The 27,347-nt window shown below is 29.9% G+C and overlaps 3 protein-coding genes across 12 annotated transcripts in view; 1 reads left to right on the top strand and 2 right to left on the bottom strand.

The window, feature by feature from the left end:
• The window catches only part of Setd3 (SET domain containing 3), a 146,242-nt gene extending 134,244 nt beyond the window's left edge, over nt 1–11,998 (bottom strand). Inside the window, exons 1-6 of one of the 2 annotated variants that reach the window (XM_014431666.2) lie at nt 11,725–11,998; nt 11,553–11,648; nt 8,883–9,104; nt 8,611–8,802; nt 6,104–6,168; nt 1,144–1,202 (exon numbers count right to left, since the gene is read on the bottom strand). In XM_014431666.2, coding sequence (XP_014287152.1) covers nt 1,144–1,202; nt 6,104–6,168; nt 8,611–8,802; nt 8,883–9,104; nt 11,553–11,648; nt 11,725–11,869 — 779 coding nt within the window. In that variant the 5' untranslated portion in view covers nt 11,870–11,998. The remainder of the gene's footprint in view (nt 1–1,143; nt 1,203–6,103; nt 6,169–8,610; nt 8,803–8,882; nt 9,105–11,552; nt 11,649–11,724) is intronic. The other variant, XM_014431667.2, reaches the window with a different exon arrangement.
• A 7-nt stretch (nt 11,999–12,005) lies between these two features.
• Nucleotides 12,006–22,947, top strand: LOC106687660 (diablo IAP-binding mitochondrial protein). Of its 5 annotated transcripts, none has more exons than XM_014431671.2 (7): nt 12,006–12,267; nt 12,334–12,438; nt 12,514–12,638; nt 12,723–12,858; nt 12,937–13,062; nt 13,536–13,658; nt 16,575–16,856. In XM_014431671.2, the coding sequence occupies exons 1-6, from the start codon at nt 12,241–12,243 to the stop codon at nt 13,632–13,634; spliced, it is 618 nt and encodes a 205-aa protein (XP_014287157.1). In that variant the 5' UTR covers nt 12,006–12,240; the 3' UTR covers nt 13,635–13,658; nt 16,575–16,856. The 5 variants fall into 5 exon arrangements, with proteins under 5 accessions (XP_014287157.1, XP_014287158.1, XP_014287156.1 ...); XM_014431670.3 differs by lacking the exon at nt 13,536–13,658 and adding an exon at nt 19,960–22,947 and having other exon boundaries at nt 12,011–12,267; nt 16,575–16,671; XM_014431672.3 differs by lacking the exon at nt 13,536–13,658 and having other exon boundaries at nt 12,010–12,267; nt 12,553–12,638.
• Nucleotides 16,998–27,347, bottom strand: part of LOC106687657 (uncharacterized) — a 39,014-nt gene continuing 28,664 nt past the window's right edge. For 4 of the 5 annotated variants that reach the window (XM_014431659.2, XM_014431660.2, XM_014431661.3 and 1 more), the window contains 3 exons: nt 26,668–26,991; nt 21,870–21,984; nt 16,998–18,185 (listed from right to left, as the gene is read on the bottom strand). In XM_014431659.2, the coding sequence (XP_014287145.1) occupies nt 17,941–18,185; nt 21,870–21,984; nt 26,668–26,991 (684 nt within the window). In that variant the 3' untranslated portion in view covers nt 16,998–17,940. The remainder of the gene's footprint in view (nt 18,186–21,869; nt 21,985–26,667; nt 26,992–27,347) is intronic. The other variant, XM_014431662.2, reaches the window with a different exon arrangement.

Genomic DNA, 27,347 nt, shown 5'->3' with positions numbered 1-27,347 from the left:
AGTATAAAAATAATTAGCTACAATAACTTGTGATTAAATGATCAAGTCAATGTAACACCAAAACACCTCTTCTTTGAACCCATGTTAAATACATAATCAACGAAACTTAAATTAATCTTGGACACTATTTACAAAAATCATGCATGAAAGTTTTGCAATCAGTTATATCAGGTTGGATTGACAGGTAAGATGAGGCAAGAGTGGTAAAGGGACCAGATAAGATCTGAACACACAGAAAAAGATCTGAGGCATACCTTATACCATAACATCATAATTGGATAAAACAAAAAATTCTCCTCAATCCTTTTTAACCTGGATTCTATCCAGGTTTTTCACCCAGTCGATGATCCTAAAAATTATTTTAAATTTTTATTATAAATTAGCTTCCCAATAATTAGTTTATGATTTATTTTGAGACAAATACGTTTAATAATTAAGTCATCTATTTGACAACTTAGGCCAGGTAGGACAGTCAATGAACAGAATTTATTCAAATAAATAATTAAAAGAGTTTTGAACAATTCAAAATTACAAGGTCTTTAAACTGAGTTTCTACGAGTTATATCATTCAAGTAACTGAATTCAATATAACTGAATACTGTTTTGAAACACTCATTTTGGTCATTAATAATGATTGTTAAATCATAATAGCACTATCACAGTTCGTGACAAGAGAACAAAATAAACAATCCTGCAAGTAAAGTATACCATAATTCCATTTGCCAAGGACAAGAATGGATTCTTATTTGTAAAGAAATAAACTTCAAAATAAATATAATAAAAAAATTAATTAACTACTTTGTTATGAAAAAAAACAGTAAATTGCTGTATGAAATAAAACTATAATATTAATTTGAGTCTCCAACTATTTAACTGGTCATTCACTTTTACCATGCTAGTAACAAAGTATCTTTCCAGCATTATTAAGCCTCTATAATAAATATTATTGCATTAAATCTATATAAAATGTTTTGTCAATTTATTATTAAATGCAACAAATTGTTGAAATAAGCAGTTAGAAGAAAAAGAATGGAAGGTAAGTTTATGTTAATAAGAAACTGAGTCAAAATTCAGTTGCTATTCACTCTCTTTATCAAACAAATACACTAAGTTATTAAATCTAACATAAAATATCTTATTTACCTGTATTGCTTATATGTAAAAACATCACGCAGGATATCACTAGCCGGATCAGTAGATTTCTAAAACAAAAAATTAAGATATCTCAATATAATTTTATAAATAAATACTTAATTCACTAAAGAAATCTCAAAAGGCAAAATATTTTCATGAGAAAAAGTTCTTGACTTGGAATATATAAATCTCAAGAAATTTCTAACAACCATGACTAGTGAGAATATTAGAGACATTATCAACACATAGACAAGCATTTTATGTTTTCTGAAAATCCCCATTTTTTAAGTAGTAAGATAGTGTTATTACAGATTAATAACTAATAATTATAGATGAATAAATACACATTATTAATCACATAGGAACAGGGATTACTAGAGTATGATTTTTTCTGCAGTAAAATCTGAAAACATGCACCAAACATTTTGAATTTGCAAAAAAATTAACAATACAAATACATACAAAATTGTGCATTAAAAACTATAAAAAATGTAAAAACCATGCAAGATAATAATTTTTCAGCAAGGTACTCTAGAATTTTTTTTCTCCGGTGCTATGGCCCTTGAAGGTCCTTGGCCCCAACAATTTTCCTCCATTCATCATGGTCCCCTGCCACTTCTCTCCAATGTCTCACACCCAGAGACTTCAAGTCTTCCTTCACATCGCCCATCCATCATAATATAGGCCTACCTCTCCCCCCTTTTTCCTTTTGGAAGTCCTTCTATAATTTGTTTTGGGAGTCTCTTGTGATACATGCGATGAATATGGCCCATCCATCTTATTCTCCCCTTTTTGTTGGAAGAAACTATATTAGGTTCCTCTTTAAAGGTCCTTAATTTCTGCATTGGTTTTTATGCGGTAATGACTTCCTTCTTTGGTTGGGCCGTATATTCTTCTTTGAATCTTTCTGTCCCATGTTTATTATTTATTTATTTATCACCCGATCCTGCCTATTAGGCAATAGGGGTGTTCGTAGCAGTTGGTACAACTCATTGCTGCATATGTCAGACATTTACATAGCTGTGCACACAGCTTGCTATTGCTACAAAATAAATCTTGCTCTCCTTCTGAGACCTTGCTTGTGTAGCTTATTCTCTCCTACCCAGGGAGAAGTGAGTAGGGCACACAGCCTCCTTCCACCCATACACGAAGGTCTTGTAGTGCGGGTAGTTTTCTTTCTTCATCAGCTCAGGAAGATCGCTCTCAGTCAGAACATAGAATCCTGTTTCCCTCATCATCTTGGCTCTCAGTGCTTCATAGGCGGTACAGGCAAGTAAGACGTGCTCGGCGGTCTCAGGAATCTGACAAATTGGGCATAGATGAAAAAAAAAATAAAAATAAATAAATAAATAATAAATAACACGTATGTAAAAGTATGTCCTGTGAGTGAAATGAGTTTCAGTCAGTAGGGCTATGTCAATGTGTTTATCATGTAGGAATAAGTCGAGTTCGTCACGGTGATTTTGTAAGCCATTAGCATTCCATAACACGACAGCTAGGGGCTTTGTGCTCATCTTGGGAAATTAGGTGGGTTTCAGATAGTATTCTTGTGAGAAGGTTAATAAAAATGGGGTTTGATAGTCTCTTGAAGATCTTTTAGGAATGATGTGAGGATGGAAGTTATATCCATTGGAGTTTGGTTATGAGGATATGGATCAGGAGCTTGGGATGGATGGTTTGTGTGATTGGAAGTACTGAGTGAGGGTTGGGCTAGTCGTGATATATGCAGAGCTGGGGTATAAGGAGCTGTTTCAGTTGTTAGAACAGGGAATGGATGCGGTGGAGGTAATTTTACCCGTAAGGGTAGATGATGGGAAGGATATTTATGACGTGGAGGTTGAGGTTGAGGTTGAGGATGAGAGGTCAGGGGCTTTCCCATGTACTCAGAAACCTCTCCTGCTGCTTGGTTAGGGCCCATGCCATGCTACCGTACATGACAATGTGGCGTATTATTGTTTTATGCACCCTTAGCTGGAGGGTTCAGGGTATTTCTCTATTTTGGAATACCTTTCGGAGAGACCAGTAACATTTATTTCCATTCACGATTCTTGTCTTTTATTTCTCCTCTATCTTGTTATCGTCTTGTTATGGTTAAAATTTTACCAAGATATTTAAGCTTATCCACACTTTCAAACCTAATTCCTCCTCATAAGACATCCACTTGCCGCCCCTTTCCTCGATGATATCATATATTTTGTTTTGCTTTCGTTCATTATGAGCCCTACCTTTCTAGCTGCCTCTTCGCATTCCATAACTGTCTTTAAGAGCGAATCTTTACTCTTTTCTGTTATGAACACATCGTTGGAATATGCTAGGCATTGAGTCATATTGCTATATATAAACCCTTTGTCCTTTATTTTAGCTGCCCTCATAATGCTCTCAAGCACCATGTTCAATAACAGTAGGGATAATGGATCCTGTTTGACCCCTTTTTTAAGTGCCAAAGTCTTTGGAAATTTCCCCCTGAACCTGTACTACACCTCTACTATTTTGTAGGGTCATCCTCAACACCCTAATGGAGTTTTATAGGACAGAGAATTTATAGAATCTTTTAGTGTTTATAGATCTCATTTCTTTCTAAACTATCATATGCCTGCTTATAATCTATAAACATGGTGTAAATCAACATTCCACTCATTGCACTTCTCTACCATGATCCTGATTATGAATATATGGTCAATAGTTGATCTCCCAGGGCGAATCCACTTTGATACTCACCTATAAGTTCTTCTGATGTTTTCATTAACCTTTTCAATAACAGGACAGATAACACTTTAAATATCATACAGAGTAATGTAATTTCCCTGCAATTTTAACATTCTAGTTTATTGCCCTTTTCGTGTATCAGAACAATGACCGCCTTGTGCTATTCATTGGGCATTTCTTCAGATTTCCAGAATGAGATTAAAAATCTCCCGATACAGCCTCTCTCCTCCATATTTAAGCATCTCAGCAGGGATCTCATCAAATCCAGGCACTTTATTATTCTTTAACTTATTTAAAATGTATTCTACTTCCTCTGGGTCTGGCGGTTCTAGATCCACATCACCCTCTATTATTTTTGGAATTTCTTGAAAGTTTTCCAGGTTGGGGTAGAGTAGTTTGCTGAAATGACTTCTCCATCTTTCAGTGATTTCTTCTCTATCACCCAGTATAGTTCCATCTCTGTCTATGCAGAATGATGTACGTGGTTGGAATCCTTTTCTAAGCATCTTCAGCCTTTAGTAGAAGTTTCTACTATTTACTGGCGTTAGATCTTCTTTCTCTTTTTTCCTCTTTTTACCTCAGCATAGTTTTTGGTTCTTTCTTTGGTTTTACATATTTTTTCTGTTGCTAACCTGGTTCTTCTCTGAATCATCCTCATGTAAGCCTTTTTCTTTTCATCCACAGAATTTAGGCACTCCTGGACAAACTAGTGGCTATTCTTATTCCTTTCTTCTTCTCCTATAATTTCTTTAGCAGCCCTTAGAATGTTTTCCTTCTCTTCCTAGATTACTTCACCTTTACCAAGAACAAGAAATTATGACTACCTACTTCAGCTCCTCTGCAGCTTTTCACATCTTCAATATCACTTTGAAGTCTCCTTTCTATTATAACATGATTCATTATCGTCAGTAGTTTTGTGACATCTGTAGTTTCCCACTGATCTCCCCAGATTCTTTTCTCTACCGATTTTTCCATTTAAGTCCCCCAAAATAATTTTGAGATCATATTTTGGAATCTTATAATAGGTTTTCAAGCTCTTCTTCTTCTAGAATAACTTGATTTATTTATTTATGTAAGAATTTACAGAAAAAAATTAAGTTAAATTTTATATAAAGGTATTATGAAAAAGCATAAATTGGAACAAAATTCTTGTTATTTATTAATTGATAATTATTTGCCTTATATCAACCAATTCTTTATACAAGCCTAAGAGGAAAAATAACAAAACATAAATATACATACATATATTACTCAAGTTAAAGTAAGTAAGTGGGTTCTCTTAGTTGTAGCAATTTGGAATTTTCTGTCATTTTATGATGTGATTCATGATTTTATATCACAACCAATGGTTTTTTTCACAGGCCATGCAAAATACAGCCCCACTGTCATATTTCAACTTTGGACAGTTTTCTATCCATCCACTTATTTTAGAAGACTTTGTCTTGGGGCTTTTGGATATTTTGAAGTGTCTCTTTTCACTTTGAATGCTCAGTTTGAACTGGTCAGAATAAAGAAAGATTTATCTCAGAAAGAGTAATTAATCATAAAGCATACAATTTCGTACAAACAAATTTAAATTGGGCAAAATATCCTATAATGCACAATTGTGATAAAACCTATTTGATGTGGTTTGGATCAATAACTTAAGTTTATGTATGTAATTAAAGTGTAATTTTTAACACTTTTGTGTAAATTTCAATGAATAAGAAAAAGAACATAGACCATATAAATGTTTCCTATATCCACCACCAAAAGCACTCATGATTGCCCATCATCTACACAAGTACCCAAATAAACATCAAAGATATTTCTACAAAATGCTACGTTATTTCATAATCAACAGTTAACGGTTACACTTATTTTAAAGCCAACATTGACATTATTGATAGATGTAGCAGAGTATTAAAAGCATAATATTATTAAAAGCAAAGTATTAAAAAAATAAAATTTTCAGAAAAACTCACAATAATAGAGCCTAGATACCAATAAACTATTTGTAAAATGAACATTGGGATTTTCTATTACAAACTTGTCCACTCTTATATTGAATCCAATGTATACTAATTACTTTTAAAAAATAAAATAGAACAGAGCAGTGATAACTATTAGCCGTTATTTGCCCTATAACCTTAATAAATAAAACAGCTGACTACAATAATACGTGAGCTAACAAAATATACACCACTTAACCAAAACAAGAAGCTTCGATAATTAAACAGTAACAATATAAATAAATCACAAAAAGGATGATAGCAAAATTTACCTGGAAAAGATCATGCAAATAACCATATTGTCGAGCTATACTTCTACACTGTTTAAGAGCGGATTCTGAAACAAAAAAATGTGTTTAGTCATTGCTTAAGAGGTTATTTGATGAGATAACAGAACATTGTATTATTAACATACTATTAAGAACTTTTCATCATTTTTAAAACAAAAATGCCAATGGAATGATAAAATTAAATTTACTTACGATACATATTAACATCAAAGACTCATTATTTATGAGGATAATTAGAAAATCATTTAAATGAGTTTCTATATAATTTAAATATTTCTGTTAGAAAGCTCCAAAAAGTAAACTTAAAAAGTTGTACATTACCTGAATTGATATTGCAGTAACTTATAATTAAGAAAAGTTTTTAAATAAAATGTTACTAACTTGTCTCAAAGTGAAAAAAAAGTATAGTAATTGACCACAATTCTGTTTTCGAGAATTCATCAAATTCCTATCATTAATTTAACAGAATGTAGCAACATAAGAGGAATGACACTAATAAATATGCCATACTAATCAATTGTAATATACTACTTCAGGACGACTTGTTCCATTATCATGAACGAAAGTTTTGTAAATATTGATGTAGTTTTTACAAAATCAGATCATAGTTTAGCTCTTCAGCACATAGATATAACATTGTTGTAATACATTGCCTGCTTAGTAAAAACACAGCATCTTTAAGAAAATCTCCTCAAATCTGATTAGCTTTAACAATGATCATACTGAGGCATGCTAATTATTAAATAGAGTGAATGAAGGATTCCAGAGCTCATGGAAGCAAAGAATGAATTGAGACAGGGAGACGATTTGGACTATTTAATTAATTAATTAAGAATTAATTATTTTATAGAATTTAATTAAAAACCAAGTTGAATGGTTCTGGACAGGATCGTGAAGAATACAAAGATAGGAGAAGATTTTGCTCTTTAATCATAAATGAATAACAGTAATTAATAGCATATGCAGATGATGTAGTAAAAAATCAGACAAGTAATTGAATATGAGGCCACCGTAAGCAAGAGAGCTAAGGCATCACCTTTGCAATCTCGTGACTGCAGGGACGCTAGTTTGATTCCTGCCTGGGTGTGTGGATTTTTATTTTATGGTGGCTCCACAGAATGAAAACTGGTAGACTTACCTGGTAGATAACCTGTAGGATAACCGATCACCCTACCCTCCTGCCATATGTCAGAAATAGCCAGGAAGGGAGTAAAAAATAAATAAAAATGAAAAAAAGGTAATTGAAGACGCTATAGTAACCTTGACATTTTGAAATAAATGTTTAAAAATCAAATCTTTTGGCCATAGAAGGAACAAAATAACAACATCTTGCTACAACATACCTTGAGAATATATTCATCAGTATGAATGCAGTATCAGCCTCTTAACTTAAGTCTTATAACTATAGCGGGGATCCCTAAACATAAATAAAGCTAACAATTCACAAGAAGTAAAATGTAGAATTACAAGTGAAGTCCAAGGAGATGAATCTTCTGCTTCAGGTCTGCTACAAAAAAACCTTGACCACAAGAACTTTTTCTTTTTTAATGACCCCCTTCCTAATCATTTCTGAAATATGGAGGAGGGGAGAGGGGGTTATCTAGAAGTAACCAACCTATTATAACCATGGTAAGGAGTCAAGTTTTCATTTCCTGGAGCCACCATAGAAATGAAAAAAGTCAACATCCCATGCTGGTTTCGAACTGATGCCGCCACAGTTCCCAGGTTGAAAAGAACTGCGACTAAACCACAAAAGGAATGCCTACTGACACAATAGTGACATCTCGATACTTGGGTAGCAGCTATAAAATGGTGGCATGTCCCGTAAAAGGTGATTTTAGGAACCTATGAATTTACATCTATCAAACTCCATATTGGCTACTAAAATTAACAATTACAAGAACATATTACAACTTGGGAGTTACCACCTGATAATCTGTTATCAATATTCCACTGTTTATTACCAATAGAACACAATAGAGACATAAAGAGGAAACAAATATGAGACTGGTGGCATCCGTCCTGTCCTGCTGTAGTCCTATGGTCGCAGCAGCTATTGAAGCAGGCCAAGGACCACTTTGGTCTGTATAGCTAGAAGAAGAGGGCTATACAAACAGGGCAGATACAAACTTACTAAACACGTGTCACAGAAAGGAGGAACTTGGCCAACCACATATCATTATTTATCTAGTAGACATAAAATATAACTTAAAAAGTTTGTTTACAATATTAAAAGAGAATAATTGGATGGGTGAAAGTATTAATATAAGGTTGTTAAATGTAGAAAAATTTAAACAATAAAATAAATAGATAGTAAAAATAAAATAATATATTTATTTGATTTTTTCTTGTTTGGTGAAATTATGTTTACAATTAAAAATAATAAGTATCATTTCATCATATTATTTTTTATAACACAGCATATAAGATATATATATTTATAAGAAAAGTTCATCAGATAATTTCATAAAAGTATTTAAAAACAATACCATAAACAGGTGATCCTTTAAGAGCCTCCAACTGCTGTGGTGTGAAATACATTACAGTTGGGTATGAGGATGGAAGAGCTTTGATATAGGATTCCCAAAAAGATGTGGATTTATTCTTTTCCAAAAGTAAGAATAAAGCTAATATAATATTTGGCATATGTTTAAGAAGGGTATCATTTTTGACTAAATATTCTAAAAAAAAAATAAAACAAAACTTCATTAATTTCCCTGTTCTGTAACTTTAATAACAATGTAAGAACTAATTTACAAACCCAATTCTGATTTTCTAGCCAGATCAGTTGTCATCATTAATTTTCTAGGAACAGAGATCATAAAGTCTCCTTCTTTTACTTCATTAATTGCTTTTAATCCATACCCATAATCCTCAAACTGCGCCAACTCAACCCCTTCAATCTTCGCACCATTATTAATCATCCAACTAGTTAAATTTTCAAAAGAAGATTCATCCCTCGCAGGCAAATCAACATTGATTTCTATCAGAGAAAAATAAATTAATAATTAAAGTAATTAAGTGAACATATATGGAAAGGGTGTACGTGCATTTTGTTTTAATTTATTTAAAACTGTGTGAATGTGTTCATTTTATTTTAATTTAGTTAAAACTGTATTTAGTACCTAGTAATACAGAAGAATATTCCAGAAAAACTAATAAAATCCAGTCTTCCAGTCCTTATCTTTTATCATATTTATAACTTTTCCTAGTAAAACTCTATATTCTCTTCCTGCTGTAAAACCACTCCTACCCAATTGAAGATAATTCTTTATCCTTTCAGACTACATGAATTCCATCCTAATTCTCTTCTCTCTGATTTGTCAAAACCATTGAAATGTTTAGTACAAAAACACCTTTCATGTCTCAGATATCTCCTGTCGTACGTTATCAATTTTAAAGCGACTAAATTATCTGTGTCACCTATTTCCATTTGAAAGACACAGACTCCTAGTTTTCTTAATATCCCCCACTTTGACTACTGCTGAGCAGTATATGGGAGTGTAACTGGAGATCCTGAGACAAAACTACAATTATTAATAAATTTTATTGAATCATTCATCTTCTGGATCTCCATTTTCTGTTTTTATGAGAAGTTGAATCCGCTTTACCCTTCCTGCTGGCATAAGTATTTCTTTGCATCCCTCCTTTTTCAATTTATCCAATTCTGTTGTATATCATACATCTCAGATCTCCTTACATATAAATCCTCTGTTCATTCCCGCAACACTTGTTCCCAGTGTGTCTTCAGACCTATATATAACAGCTCACCAAACTGTAACTTATGACAGATCCTTCCTTATTAGATCCTCGCCCCTATGGAATTCCATTTCTACTTCCATCTGTCCCTCTGGTACACACCCTTCCCACCTTATCACCTACAAATTCCCCGCTTCTTCCATCATATCCTATCCATTCTAATTGAATTCAAATACTACTATCCTAAATATTTTCTATCTTAATTATTGATATGATAAGTCTATTATTATTTTTTTTCTATTTCAATACTTAGAAGTTGCTTTATTATGATTTGTAATTTTTTTTTCTATGTATTAATTATTTTGTACTTTTATTTGATGGTTTAAGGCTCTAAAGCCTTCTTACTAGTTTTTGTATTGTTATTCTAAGGGGACATGTACCACAATAAATAAAGAATTTATCATTATTAGAAACCCGGTTAAATTAAAGAACATATATTTCATATAAAATAGAAATAAAATAAACCTATTAAGTACACAGAAAACACTAATTCAGTAAAACAAAGAAATAACTGACATAGTGACTACAATTAAAAACTGAAAAGTTTATGCTCGCTTAAAAATTATAAATAAATTTATAAATTTAACTTCATCATATATTCAAATATATGAACTACATATCACATCTTCTGTTGAATTTTTTTCCTAATATATAAGTTAAATCAATATTTGAGTTTTTAGTTTATACACTGCGGACTAACCAATTCTACCTTGGATGGACATGTCCCTGCTGATTGTTTGGCAGGATTCTACTGAACTTTAATAGGCTTGTACTTACACAAGATTATTATTCAAACTGGTAGGCACATTAACAGTATGGTTCTATTATTCCAAAATATGTTCCTCGCATACGCCCTCTAGTTTGATGATAGTCAAAACTTGTATTAGAACAAACCTAATGTGTGAGTAACAATTTAATAATTTAATAAGTATAATAAATAGAGATAGATTATTGTGAGTGAATAACTTTTTTTTTTAAATGTTAAAATAATAATTACACTGTTAGACCTATCAATGTTGTTTTAATAATGTTTGATAGAAATAACTAGGAATCATTTTAGATTAACAATAAGTAATTATCTTAAATTATAACTCTGAAAGTTATAACTGCTGTAATCTTAAATCTTTGACTTAGAATTTATTTAATTTTTATAAAAATAAGAATGACATTTATCATTACAACACTACAATGGTTAATTATATGATTATTCAAATGAATATGTAATCAAGGAGGTTCATAAAGTTGAAAATGATAACATCATTTGGATAAATAAGAATGTCATAACTTTTCCAACTCTTACCCTTATAAGGAGATTCTTTGGCTGTTTTATGAAATTGGGGTCATCTCCAAAATAAACCATACTGCTCATAAAATAGTTCTAATAAAAGATTGTTTTGAAGTAACAATAGTGAAAAGGGTTCATAAAATTTTTAAATGGAATAGTTTAACCCATAAGAAAAATGTATAAGTGTATGCCATAACTATAATCAACTAAAATAAAAAAAAAATATGTTATATATATTATTAACAATGATCAGTTTAGAAAAAATATTGGTTAAAAAAACAGAAAAACATATAGAATGAGTTCTTGTTATTTAATCCCTAATAATACTTATGACCATAAACAATAGAGTTTGACCCTAAATAACTATAAACAATAGCCAAAAATTACCTTCTTCTATACTCATAATTTTATGAAGCAACTTATCCATTTCCAAATGTATTTCATAACTTCTGTTCAAATTATTAGCTCCTAATGTACTCGTCACTGCAAAATAACAATGATTTGGATTTTAAACCTTTTTTACCTGCATGTTAATGCCTATAAGGAAGCATTCTCTTACCTTTAAGTAATTTATCAACTAATTTGTTCAAATCATTTTTCCTAAGTGGTGATAGTTTCAAATTTCCCTCTCCTGCTTTTGGAAGACCATTACAATGAATGCTTGGTTTAAGCTTTTGTTGCTTATTTTGGCCCTTTCTTCCCATTTTTCTCTCGATAACTCAAAACATTACCAGATATAAAAAAAAATGAAGTAGTTTTAGTTTATTAGTAAACTCACTAAAACCACCAAAACGCCTGTTATCAACGTTATAACCACCAAACAACCTTCTTAAAAAAAACATCGACATTTTCATCGATATATGTTTAGATAAAGGAAGATAACATCTTGGCCAGTTATCATTTGACAAGATTCTATCAATATCAGTTGTAGTTAATAGTAAATAACCAAAATGAGAATAAGTTAACCTTCATGTACTGCCGGTTTTATTTTGTTTATATGTAAAATTATGATTGAATCTTGTAGAATTTAGAATAATTTTTATTTCTATTTACCACTGTAACTAAATCAAAGCTTATGATTTTGAGACAAATACTTAGAAAAGTAAGTGCCCTTAAAATCAATTATTCTTACTTATTAATAGAATTATGATAAACAATGAAAATTCAGTTTCAGGGTCCAATTAAAGGGCATTGTAAATTTTCTCCTAAATTTAGATTGGTTCCACAAATACTATTAGTTTATTGTGCATCTGATGTTTCTAAGAATTCAGAGGTATGGAATTATAAAATAACATAATACTTGTTCTATTTGTGTGTGTATTGTGGTGAAATGTTTTTTATTTGATAGATATCGCCTCAAGCATTGACTCATGAATTTTTATTAAAGCAGTCATCTGGCATTGCAGCTTCCGCGGTTGCTCAGTTGTTACATTATACAGTTGCAGCTTATGTTGATATAGCCAATAATTATATGTGAGTAAACTTCATTAATCTTTCTCTTTCTTTATGATCTATATTAGACAAAATTTCAAAAAATAACATGTATTATTTTTCTAGGAAAATGTTGAATAAGCAAATATCTCTAACTGAAGAATTTCTTAGCAGAATAGGAGATACCTCTGCTGAGGAAAAGCTATCTGATTCAATTATAGGATGTCGAATAGAAACAAAAGAACTGAAAGAAAAATTTTCTGTAAATATCTTCTCAAACTTATATATTGGTAATATTTTTTTGATGATTAACACTTGTCATATTGAATTAATTTTCCAGAATTTAGAATCCCTCATGGTTTACATAGAAGAATTGGTTAATTCTACAACTCAAGCTTCTTTTCTAGCTGGAGCTGATTACTATTCTTTATCACTATGTGAACAGCTAAATGCAGCAAAGCGTGAAGTTCGTATTTTTAAAGTATTATTTTAGTTTGATAAGTGATGATTTCTACACCTAATTAAATTCCTACATTTGCTCACTCATTCGATTGGCTCGACAATCTATTACAGGGTTCTAGCTACTTCACCAATTAACTTGATGAAGTGAAACTGTTCTCCAATCATTAGACTGTCTAATCCTTAATCTTGAAATTCTGAGTAGAATCCTCAAATCTTCTCCAACACCATTCATTAATCAAAAACTTTGGGTGGTTTCTCAGTTTGGTGCCTTACATTAACAAGATTTTTTGGAATCTCAGAGGGTCCTATCCTTGTGATATTAAGCGAGGAATATACTTCTCTAAATGTTGAACCATTTTTTCACTGAGATGTAAAAATGTCTAAATATTTTTCTCTCAAATATTGGAAGATTCCTTGTTTCTGATTGATATACAAATACCAGTCTGATCAGTGCCTTATACTATCTTGTTTTTGTAGTTGCTTCCTGATGCTATTTTGCTTCTTATCTCAACCATCCCAACTTTTATAAAAGTGGTGTCATTGTTACCTCATATACAGTCAACAAGCTGGTCATGAAGTTAAGTCAAGGAAGAAGAAACAGTAAGAAAAACCTTTTTTTTTAATCTGTGTAGACGTATCATCCTAAATCGTAGGTCTTCATCAGGGATAAGAAAAAGAAAATACAACCAGTGAGTGGCAAAAGGGGTTTATTCAATTAATCATCATAGTAACCAACTCAAAAATATGAAACATAATATCTACCTTCAGTTTTTGTGATTTTACTGCTCCAATTAATAAAGCAGGCAGCTTCCATACAACTAGAAGACATTAAAAGGCCTAAGCATAATTTTTATTTGGAAAATAAAGAGTAATTTATTTTTAATAAGTTTATTGAAACAGTGAAGACATATAAGTGATACATAAATGGGATAGGAAGTTGACTTTCGTGAATGGAAGTGTGCATTCGTTGGGATAGCTGCCTATAACCTCTGCTCTCCACCTTCCAGCAGAGGTCAGTTCATTGTTCAATCTGAGTAGATTTTATCTGAATGATGGTTTTCTGTTTCTGTTGAATAACTCAATCTTAAATAAATATTGTATATTTCCTTTTACTATGCTTTTGTAATGCTGTACAGATCAAGTGCTGATGTGCTCAAATGGAGTAACGGCAAATGAATAGAACCATGAAAGTTTAAAATAAACAAATTTCTCCCATGTGTTTACAATATCTGCAGTTATTTTTCATCTCTTGTGGTCTTGGTTTCTCCACAGTCTTTCAATTGAATATTTTGGTAACAATCTTATTGTTAGCAAACTTGAAGTATGCACTTTTAGATGTTCTTTTAAAGTCTTCATAGGTACAAATATATATATATATATATATATAATCAATGCAACCAGTCATTTTTGGATTTTTTAAACAGTAAATTTATTTTTCATAAAAAATTAATAAATCCCTATGCCATATACCTCAGCCGACTAGATTGCTTGAAAATAATGAATTTTCTCAAAAAGAAATAATTAATTCATGACAAATAAAGTCTCTTGAAACCATCCCCATTTAGTCTCAATTCATATTCATCACTATTTCTCATAGCTCTTGCTTCACTTTAAAAGATAATTTCGACATTTATCTATTAAATATAGCTACATCGTCTGATTAGCACTTACCTGTTGTTGAATTTTAATATCAATAAAAACTAATAAATATAATAAATATTTATCTGAAGCATTTTTATATAAAAATTAAAAACATTGGATCAAGAGAAATTATGTATCACATTTATTCATGCCTGTTTTTAATGTTTCTATGTTTTACCCAAATTGTTATTAAGTTTTTGCATATTATATTGATTTTACTAAAATAAAATGCCTGAGCAAGGCTTGTTTAAAAAGTTGAAATTTCATCAAAACTTATCCCTATCTTATGTGATCATCACTTGTGAGTTCCTCAATTTTAATGTACAAGAGCTAATCTTTCATTTTGGTTAGATTCCCTTTATGAAAAAATTCTATGAATATAATGTTTATTTATTAATGAACCATGGACAAATTAACATTGTCTACATGGCAATTTTAGTTTTAAATTTAGCTGCAGTTGTTGTTGCACTAATTTTTGCCCAACTCATACCAATATTATGATTTTCAAAAAGAAAGGACTGAGCATCTACCTATTGACTTTACAAATTTAATAAGCAATTATCTTGATCATAACTCCTAATATAATCTGTGCATTTTTAGACTTGTCTAATAGAGCCTTTATCAGCCATTTATGGAATCAGCCACTAGCTTTGTAGCTCCCCAATCAATGCCATTCATTGATCATGTGCTTATCTTTTGCACATCTATTTTTTATTTATTTCTACTGATTTTCATTGTATTAAATCCAGATCAACCTACATTAGTAATATATGCATGAATGTTATAAAGTCAATTTTTGTGAGAGAAAATCTCATATAGCTTTCAACGGTGGGTTAATACCATTACAGCAGATAGCTTCAACAAGTAGATGCTAACCCCAAATTCTTACTAAAAAGCCAAATTAAATGTCAAAGCCCACTATGTCCACCCATGCTAGTTGACCCCAAACTTTTTATAATGTATCTTCTTTTCTCAATTATTCTGATATCTTCCTAGCTCAATATACTTTTTTATATATAAATTTCTGACAGGATAGAAATGGCAGAGTATGTAAAAAAATAATTATCAACATTCATAGCAGTGATTGATACATAAAAAACTAAAACCTGGTTTAAATTTTCTATCATCTGCTTCTCCAAAACCTTCAAACCTTTTCTACTCTTCCTTTTTCAATTCCTCCCAAAAAAAGACGCTCTCTCCCATATTCATTGTTGCTATTCATTTAATTTCAAAAATACAGAATTAATAAATGAAGACTCCATGGAAAGAATAATTCAAGTCACAAATATTCAAGCGGAGATAATTGAAGTTAAATGTTTTAATTACATAATAAATTTTATACTTTAATACTTATTAAATATTAACTATTCAATTCATTTGGTAAAAAACACAATTTCACTGTTTGATTCCTCCTATCTACATCTCATTCCTCACAAGATGGTAATGAAATTTTAATTTTAATAAAAAGTAAAAATCATTTATCCCATACACTTTTCATATAATTAACTACAGAATACGAATAACGTATTAAATGATTTTTTTATTCTAGTTATCTTACATAACGTAATTCTAAAATTTAAAAAAAATGTGTATCCCCAAAACTGTTTATACATTAACATTTTATCTCTTTTTAAATTATGTTGGATAGCCCACAAAAGTTTACTGTGAAAAGAACCTTGGCTTAACATTATTCTGAATAAATACTTCTTATAATAAAAGTTATTTAATTAAAAGTAAAATATAAAAATATCTTACCTTCAGAAGCACATATATGTAAGTTGTATACCAAAGTTTTCTTTCTTCACTTTAAAATATTTTAAAAATAATTCATGACTAATTTCAATTATGTATAAAATAAAAAATTTTTTTCCCCAGATTCAAACAACAAAAAAATCTGTTGAAACAACTGAACAGGATTATCTATCTGTAGAACTACAGGCAATAGAGAAGGAAAGGAAGAAAAAAGACAAAGGTGGAAATATATTTTCAAAATGACTAATGTAGATTTTAAAAAATTGTATATTTTTTAAACGAGGTACTATTATCAAGGAATATAATATCAATTATTTATTTAACTGGTAATGTCAACAATTACTAAAAATAAATAAACATGATATTCTGTACAATACTTTTTATACACGACTTTATTTAAATTTGTATTTGTTTATTTATTTATTTTTTACAAAAACCTCTTTATATTAACCTTCTTTAATTTTTAATGTTTTAAATCAGAATCATAAATTTCCATAATTACTTCATATTCATTTTTAAGTAAAAACTTTATTAACATTATACATTACAAGACTATTATCTAAATATATTCATAAATAGACCAGTCATATACAAAAATTGAAAATATATTCATATATATAAATATATATAAATATAATAATATACATACCCAGTTATTATTGCATTTAAAATGAACCTAGTGAAAGAACATACATAGAAATAAATTTACTCTTCTACATTTCTTTATCCAAAGGGTTTTAGTTAGCTAAATAAATCTTCACTTTCTTTTGTTCTTTTTTTTTTTATTATTAAAAATTATACACAATCAAATATATCTACTTATACAATTATCCAACTAAAACTGAATCTGTAAGAAGTAACTTAAAACAATGATAGGAAACAATATTAGTTATTACGGATACTTTATACTCTCACTTTCTATTCATATAAATATAATTTCAAGAAAAAAAAAATTAATTACAAAGTACTCAAAAAGAAATATTAAAGAGAAAACATTTTCTCCCCGCCATAAAAGAAAAAAGACCTATGTCCAGACTAAAATTTACAAATTTAATAAAAATGTTCACATGTCACATTCATCACATTGTTCCTTCCTTCCCTGTACTCCCTCAATCTTCAACGAGACAAATTCCACATGCAATATTCATCAGTCTATACACATAAAATACATTTGTTTATTGAATCATTAAAAAATAGACCAGTTTGATAAAACTGATTTAATGGGCTGAGACATCACATTTGTAGCATAATTACAAACAAATAAAATTATTGATATATGCTAGATTTGAAAAATGAAAACAAATAGACCACCTAATAGAATTACGCGATTAAAAAAAATTATTAAAAATGTTAAACATTGCTATCTTGAACAACCGACTAACTTCTCTCATTTGACATGCAGTTTCACCTTCTTTTTTTCACGTGTTTGGAAAATATTTCTAATTTCACAATAGTTCTATCAACACATTATGCATTCCTTCATTTTTTCCTATGCATCTGTGACAGTTTGCCTCCAGGTGGCAGAGAAAGGTACTTTAAGGATCTTAATTTTTGTTTGTGGTAAAAGTGTCGTAAGTACCCTCTGAAGATTGGGAAGTGCAAGGATATCAACTTGCGAAGGCTGACCTCCCTCCTTTGGTTCGCCATCGGTGGCAGGTTTCAAAATGGGGATACTGTCTCCACTACCTTTCTTTGGTACTAGTGGTTTGTTTCCTTTCTGATTTTCTACTTGTCCTAAAACAATATAATTATTTTAGAAAATTAAGTACATGCAAACATCTTTAATAAATGATTATATGAAAATCAGAGAACAAGTTTTATAAATATATATTGTTAAAAAGTCATAGATTTAGCTAAATGATTAACTGATATTAATTTAGTATGGTAGATGAATATGATATTACAGTGGAATTCTGATATTCATTGAGTTCATTGACCACATCATTGAGGATCAGAGGGTTAAATATAAATTATCGAATGAATATTACTACCGTTAAAACTTTCATACTTTCCCCAATAAGCTTTTCTTTAAACTTATCTAACCACCCATACCCCGTATCAAAGTTGATTCATCAGAATTCTGCAATAGCATAAACCATTAATGTTAAAGCGCCTATTTTGACTGACTGATACCTAGGAGTTAAAATTAAAATATAATTTGTAAACAAAAACATTATTTTCATTAAGAATTTATTTGCTTTGAAAAGTTAAAAAGTAAATAAATTGTTCATCAAATCATAAAAATCAATATGCAATTTTATTGATTCAAGCTATATAGAAGTCTACGTACATTTTGTTTACTTTTTATTTTTCTGGTTTTTCACTAGACTACATCAATAAACTAGAAAAATTTTACTCCTTATAGAAAAACAATCAGTTAAAAATGCCATAGAAATTTATGGTTTCTCTTTTATATACCAACTAACTAGATAACTAAAATATAGATAGGATATCTATAAATAGATATGCGGCAAAGTATAATTAACTTTTATTACTAATTCTACAGTAATTGGATGAACTAAACAAAAGTATTAATATATATTTTTTTCAGTTAATAATCTCCAATATGAAGGCACTTAAGTCTAAATTAGTGTTTTGAGACACTCCATCGTAACAACAAAACATGTTATCTGAAAAAGTTTCGTAATATTAAAATGTTCACTAATTACAATGTTCCATCTTCAACCAGTGACCTTTTTCATAATAGAAGGTAGTATAATAATAGTATCAGTTCAAGTACAAACTGCAGGACTAATTGTATTAATTTGTACTTTATCATAATAAAGGGCCTTGGAGTCCTGGGCCTAACATCTTTCTTTTAAGAATCCAAATGCCCTAAAAATTCTATTAAAGATCAATTAAATCAGTCCTGAATATTTTGATGATGTCAAATACTTCAATTCACAATAAAGGTTAGATACCATGCCATGTTTTATGACTGAGTGCCTCATTTTTAAGAAAGATCAGTTAAAATTAATTTAATATCTTATTAATAATAGTAATTTCAATATTTTTCTAAGAAGTGTCTACTTTAATACTACATAATATAAGGAGTAATTTTATGTGAAGATGGTCGGGGATACAGTCACCAAGAATGCACAAATAAACAAAAATTATCTATTTGTGCCGACATATCAACCTGAATTTCAGGCCTTCATCAGAGATGAAAAACAAAATGAGATAAGAATCTTAATTCAGAGACAATAAAAATAAAATAATAACATGAATGACAATAATGAATATTAATGATAAACAACTTTTTATCATTTATTTTGTATAATTCTTACCTCTACAATATTATATTTTATCTATCTTCTATTAGTATCAATCCACTAGTATCTACTTAATTTATTATCATGTATATTTTCAAGTTTGTTTATTATTATTTTAATTTCATTATCATAATAAATAAGTTTTGTTTATTTGTGTATTTTTGCTCACCACACCCCCGGCCATCTTCTCCTCATATTTATCTATGGTCAACTATTAACCTCATAATGAATTTTAGATGGAAGCAACTGAAAAATGGACACTAAGCCCCGAACCGCTGGTGTAAGAAAAGAAAATATATAAGGATAGTTCTAAACGGCTGTAAATTATTTATTTCTAGAATTATATACTAAGTGCATTTAATAATAATATTTTCATCACATATATATGTACCTACGGGTAGATGCATCTTTGCCTTGTTTACATTTGATATTTCTTATTTCAAACAATACGGAAAAAACATGAAGAGTACCGAAATTCATGAAAACTAAATTGATCACAAAATAATAATATGGATCAAACACTATCCACTTATTTTAGTAAATTTTCTATTATGAATACATCTATTTTGTTGTAACAAAGCACTTGAAATCTGTGTCCAGAAAACCACTACAAAAATTTTTAATTATTTTGAAGTAACATACGAGACAAAAAAAAAAGTGGCCACTCTTCATATATCTCAATAGTATACAACAAATAACACAGATCATAGTCATGAAACTATTAATAAATAATCATCATCAATTGGTATAACAACCCAGTTTAATCTGTCAACTGCAGCTGCTCTCCAATTCCTTTTCCCCAACAGTGTTTGATCTCCCAATAATGTTGATATCATCTGCATATCCCAGGATTTGTACCATATGATCAAAAATGGTTCCACTGGCCTGAACTCTTCTGCGCTCAAGGATGGTTCATAGGGCAAAAATTTGGTCTGTTGTTGACTTACATTTACGAAAGCCGCACTGATATTTCCCCAGGACTCTCTCGATATACAGTAGTAATCTTTGGTACAGTATATTTGAGAATACCTTGTAGGCACATGACAGTAGAGATATGCCTTAATAATTATTATATTCAAGATCTTTCTTGTGAATAGGACATAAGACTGTCTTACCTCCATGCTGTCAGAATGATTCTTCGGTCCAAATCATAACCAAACGAATTTATAATGCTTGGAATAGCTGATCTCCCTCTTCATTTGGAGGCTCAAGATCATCTTCAGGGATTCAACGAAGGTTAACTTCTTCCCGTTGACCTTCTTGTACCCGATTTCATTGAGCAAGTGATTACAGTACTTGTTCCATCTTCATAGCACTTGGGTTTTATCATTTCAATAGAGATCCATCTGCGTCCTTACAGACTGAGATTCGAGGTTTGAATGGCTTTCGACCACTGTTCACTTTTCCATAGAACTTCCGGCATGCATTAATGCTCCTCAAACTCTCTACCTTCCCAGTTTCTTTTTTTGTGTCGATGGATACACTCTTCTTCACTTCGGTGCTGGCGATAAATATCAACTGATGCTTGGGTACGTTTTTTCAGAGCATGAGTGTGTAGGCTTCGTTCTTGTGTGTAGTGGCTTGAATACACTCCTTGTCAAACCACGGCGACCTATTCTGTGCTTGGGTGTGGCCAAGCACTTTACGTTACTTTTTCTGCTGCATCGTGGTTAATTTTTTTTTCTTAGTAATAAATAAGAGATCATTCTATTAACAAAATAACACCCTGTTGTGTTTTTCAACTGTGACCGCTAACCATGGAAACTACTGAGCCAATCTTCAGCAGACTTAACTATATATCTTCATGACCCCCATAAGATTTAGCAACAATAACATCTACAATAAAATATATAGCTAATATATTAAGCTAAAGGGTTTGTTTATTTAAACATGCTAATTTCAAGAGCGGACACTTTTTTTTTTTTTTTTTTTTTGTATTCATGTTAGGAATAAACCTTAAAATGTGTCTGAACAATACAGTAGACTTTACTCTACTTTATAGTATATATGAAATATTAAATATAAATAAACTCAAAACTTTTCAATAACATAAATCAATTAATACTTTTAGGGATACACCTTACATCCATCATAAATTTTTCTTCGAAAAGAAAAAAAAAAAGATACAATTTTAAGATTACGTTACCTATAAAAAGATCTGTAACTTTGAGGAGCTCCAATGTAAGCCCCCAGATAAAATAATTCAGCGAGTGGCTTAACTTGGCCACACCACCCATAACTACATGGTTTGTAGTTGCCGACTGTAAACAGAAAAAAAGAAAGAAAGGAAGGTAAATTTAAAGAAAAACAAATTTTTAAACAATGTTAACTCAGCAGCAACAAGCAGTACCACAGTTAGTAACTTTTAGTCTTTTTTCTAGTATAACATAATTTTGATCTGAGAAATGTTTTATTTTTGCATTGAATAACTTAAATTAATATAATTTCAATATTATAACCGTAATCAAAATTATTTAATAAACTTGTATACTTGACTCACATTGAGGCTGTTGACTGATCTGTACATTAAAAATTGATACGTAATTGCTACAACTTTTTTTTTTTGTTATGCCCTCAATAAGAATACTTTATAATATTGAAATAAAAAACTTTAAAATTATGATCTTTATCATACAAAAATTTGAATGGTTTTAAAAGTATATCTCACCCATTAATCTAATGTACAGATTTTCAATCGCATGCCACCAAGTAAAAACTGCTAGCTTGCTCCAATTAACAATATATCAACTATAATATTTTTAATTTTTTTAGACAAAGGATTACTATTTTCCCTAACTTAGATGAGAAAACCAACAAAATAATGTTAATTGAATTGGCACATCAATAAATCACAGGTTAATTCCTGAACAATGTAATGATAAAAAAAATTGACACAACACATGGAGGAAAGGGGGTTTTCTTCTATATTTCAAAAACTGTTTTGTGAAATAGTGCACTATAACTTTGGAGACTAATTTAATCCTAACAAGATTCTCTAATGATTTTTTAATGTAACATGAAATCACTGTTTAGGTGAGTTGAAGTTTATCATCCTCAATCAGTCATTCACATTATAAAAATTGATTTTGGGATTAGAATCTTGGTAAGTTATACATTATAATGTAACATAATATAATGTAAGTTATACATGGGTGACATGTATTAGGAGGGATTTTACAACAGATTACAAGTTTATAAGGTAAAAATAAATAATTTTTATTCAATTATGGAATTTTCTTTTTTTTTCACCCAATAAAATTTCTGCCCCAATTGTGTCGATATAACCTCATATTTCCAACCAGTGGTCTGTAAGAAATTGGGGTGGGCCATGGGAAGTTTTATAAAGAAATCCATTATCAATAGAGGTAAGACAGCTATCAATAGTATTAATTTTAATAAAATAAAATACTATACCAGTGGTTCCCAACGGATAGAGCCTTGGGCTGAACCTCGGGAGGGTACGGCAACACATATTTTACCAAGGATTAATTCTAAGAACTATTTTATTAATTATCTTTCCTGATATTTTATGTGTTAGGAAAAAAGTTATATGGTTTTCCATTAAAACATTTCAATAAATGTGTCTCAAAATATACTTTTAAGCAACCTAATCTTGAAATACTTTCTGAGGGGGGCCCCTCTTTGCCCCAAGTCAGGTGTGGAGATGGGAGCAGAGATCCACATTTATCATTTATTGTGGTGAGGGTGGCTACAGCAAAGTATATGTGATTTTTGCAAAAACTTGATGCTGGGAATATCTAGGAAAATGACTTGACAAAGACAAAGCCCTGAAAATCTTCAAAACTTTGGCATAAAAAAAAAAAGAAAAAAGAGAGGCTAATTTACCAAAAGAATCCTATCAATAATGAAAGATTGGGATACTTTTGAAGAAAACCTCATGTTTGCTGTTGGACGACAAACACAGATTCTTATAACTTAAAACCAGTTCTAGATTAATCCTGAACATCAGAAAAGACCCAGAGGACCCAAAATTTACTATATTCATTTATTTATCGGATCAGTCTGTGTTGGCTGATTTTTTTTTTTTGGCAACAACTAATAGATACCAATTTGGAGTACAATAAAACTCTAATATACAAAAAATTAGAATACAAAATATCAAATTAAATACCTATAACTATCATTCAATCACATGCAGATAGAAGAAGAAAATGTGAGTAATAGGATTAAGGTTGTGCTGTTACAAGCGCTGTTAGTTAGAAACAAGAAACATAGAACATTTAATACAGACAAAAAACAAACATTCACAAGCAGAAGAAACATGCTTAACAATTTTATCCATTTCTTTTCTTTTTCACTGTTAACAGTCCATTTAACCAAACTCTAGTAGCAACTTTTTAATTGAAGCATTGCATTCCAAAACCACACTTGTTTGATACTTGGCTATCATAAGACAAAATAATTTCATTAAAAAATAGTGAAATCACTGTTCATGGAAAAAAATCCTTTTACCTTGTGATAATCCAATACCAAAATTGTTAATTAAATATATAAAAATGGATTTGGCTAGTTTTGGAATGCAAAACCTCAATTTAATTACAATGTTACTGTCTTAGAAGGCCATCACCTCTGTTTCATAAAATGAATATTGACAAAATAATTTAATCGACTCCCTTAGTCAAGTATCCCTGTAAATGGTATATATCTTCTGTTGTTTAATTTAATTCTGTTATAATTAAGACAACAGCAGTTCTACTTTAAAGAATATATATAAACATTTTTTTAAATTGAAAAATGTAACACAACCTGTGTAATGTAATGTGGCCAGTGTCAAATAGCAATATGACCTTTAGTACTTTGTTTTTTATTCATAACTTACCATTTAAGTCAATATAAATATATACTATGGGACTAAGTAAACATTAAAAATCAATATTATAATTTCTATAGATAAATCCATGGTTTCACATTAAAAAAAACGAGCCATATTAGTATTTTTTTTTTATTTTTTTTATAAACCGATCTGACCCCAAAAAATCAAAAATAAACTATACAGTTTAAAGGATGGTTGATTACCACACCTCAGTTAACAAGACTCACTAAAAATGGTATTGAACACTTAATTAGACACCTTGTTTTGCATTTTGAGGAATCACATATATATTTTAAAATCAAATTTTCAAGTATATTAAAAGAAGAACATACTACCTAAATAGTATACAAGGTGAGAGATTTAGTATAATAATGAGTTCAATGATTTTTTATTACAGAAATACATTTAAATTTTCTAAAAAAATATTTATTATTTTGTCAGTAAAATAGACGTGATTTGGATTTGAAGCAAATAAGTTTAAAAAAATAAAAATTACAATATTTTTTTTAAATAAAAGGAAGATGGTTCGGGTGCGGTCAAAATAACTCCCAATATGCTTTTTTTTTTCTTTTTTTTTAGTGCAGAAAAGGCTATGGTAAAATGAAACAATGGAGAGGAGTAAATGAATAATTAATGACTAACTCAATTAATAAAAAACTTAAATTTGGAATGAAGTTGCAATAAATTGCATTAAAACTTTAATATTATGTTAAAAGGTTGTTCAATATTAAGCGAATAAGTAGACCATTTCACAAACAGAGGCACAGAATTGTAAAGAGACAAGTTCAATTCCCTGAGATTTGAGATAAAATGAGTCTTTATATTACGATATTGATTCTTAAGCAATTCTGCATTGAATAAATAGTTAAAAATAGAATGTTAATTATATTATACTTTTTCAAAAGAAAAAGGGAAGAATTTTGTAACAAGAAATATTATATAAGTACTTTCCTGAAAACTGTTGAGATAAGAGTTAGTCGAATCTCTTAACTGAAATGCTCAAATAACTGGCTCATCAGCAATACTATTATCAAGGCACAAATTATTGAATAAGCTCCGGTCACTTACAAAGAAATTAAGTCATAGATTAATTAACAGTTGTTTAGACAAACTTAAGGATGAATAGAACTTTTTTTTTAAATCATCAACAAGATTCAAGACATAATTACTTTTATAATGGTAACAATGAATAAACAGCTCAATCACAGAATGGAAGCGTATGTTTGAAAATATGGCTCATTCAAAATTATCAATTAAGAGATATTTGCACAATTGAAATGAACTTTATTTATCCTAAACATTTTAAACGTGAAAACAATACATTGGCGCTACATTAACATGTTAAAATTCAGTTACTTTTTTTTCAAACATATTGCACCCTAATAGAACATAATCCTAAAGATTCTTAATTCATTATATGATGAAAAATTATTTTCAACTATTCATGGATCGTTCAGTCTAAAAATATTATTTCATAATCTAAGAAACCGGTAATAACAAAAAACATTAATATTGGAAGATTAATAGTTGACTGTATGTAATAGATTGTAGGAAAATGGTCCAGTAGTAAAAATTGGTTAGTAAATTAATAAACAGTTTCTTTTTTTTTACTACTTTGTACCTTCCTTTTTTGACCACCACCCAGACTATCTTCTTACAACCTAAAAAGAAATTAACACTAACCAATAAAAATTTCAGAATTTAACTTACAGAACAATATTTAATGTTTTATAAGAATTCCATATAATTAAATAATTCCAAAAAGCTTAATTATAATCCTGAAAAATTCCAATAAACTTGTTTCTATACTCAAAACTGTTTACTGAATATGGATAATACATTTATTAATGTATGTGAATGTATAGTATCTATTACTACCATAAACCAAGATGCAGTTACTAAAATATATTAAAACTAGATATAAATAAAGAATAGAGCCTATTAATCAATAGCAATAGTTGATAGTAGTTCATGCATCCATCATTCATAATCTAGCAATGAAGATTTTTAAAATTTTCACTTCCTCAAAATAGTTAATAGAGATGCTGTCTTTCAAACTAGATCTAACTATAACACAGCAGCCAAAAATTAAATTATACAGGTTAAGTACCTGGGTGACGTAGGTAGGGATGATAAGAAGTGTCTGTATGTTGGTACACTTTGACAAAGCCTTGTCAAAACCAGGCTTCACATCAAAATTAATTAGCTCAAGTTGTACTAGATTAGGCAGGCCAGCGATAGCGTTGAGGAGAGCTATAGTTGGGCAGTCATTTTGGCCCTTTTCTAGCCTCAGCCTAACGAGGTTGGTCAATTTAGGTAGAGTCTGGGTTGCCATTTCGGTAGATAGGGTACTGCACTCGCCCAGCTCTAGCGAGACCAATCCAGTTGGTAAGTATTCCTCTATACCGTCAAGGTTCTTCACTGTTGTCAGTGCCTAGAAAAAAATATCATATATCAATTTTCTGTGATTTTTTTTCTTTTGGTTAGTTAAATTTAAAAAAACAAAAAAAGCATACAACAATTTAGAATAATTTTATGATTACTGAAATTTCACAGCTCTGCACCCCTTTAAAAGAAGTTGAATGTGATATATATTTCACTTTGCATTTTTATACACAATAATTTGTTATCATATACTAACATAATTTTTTTCACTCTAAAATAGTTTTATTTATTTATTTTTTTAATTTTCTAATGATTATATTCATTTAATATGGTATAAATATATTGTATTCATAATAAAATGAGTACTATGTCCAAAATGCCAATTATTAACTAAAATTGGTCTGA

Source organism: Halyomorpha halys, unplaced genomic scaffold (assembly GCF_000696795.3).
Source record: "Halyomorpha halys isolate HHAL.00 unplaced genomic scaffold, Hhal_1.1 Scaffold994.1, whole genome shotgun sequence".
NCBI classification, from domain to species: domain Eukaryota; kingdom Metazoa; phylum Arthropoda; class Insecta; order Hemiptera; family Pentatomidae; genus Halyomorpha; species Halyomorpha halys.
The sequence above is the reverse complement of the archived record's forward strand: the minus strand, read 5'-3'. Positions and strand labels throughout refer to the sequence as shown.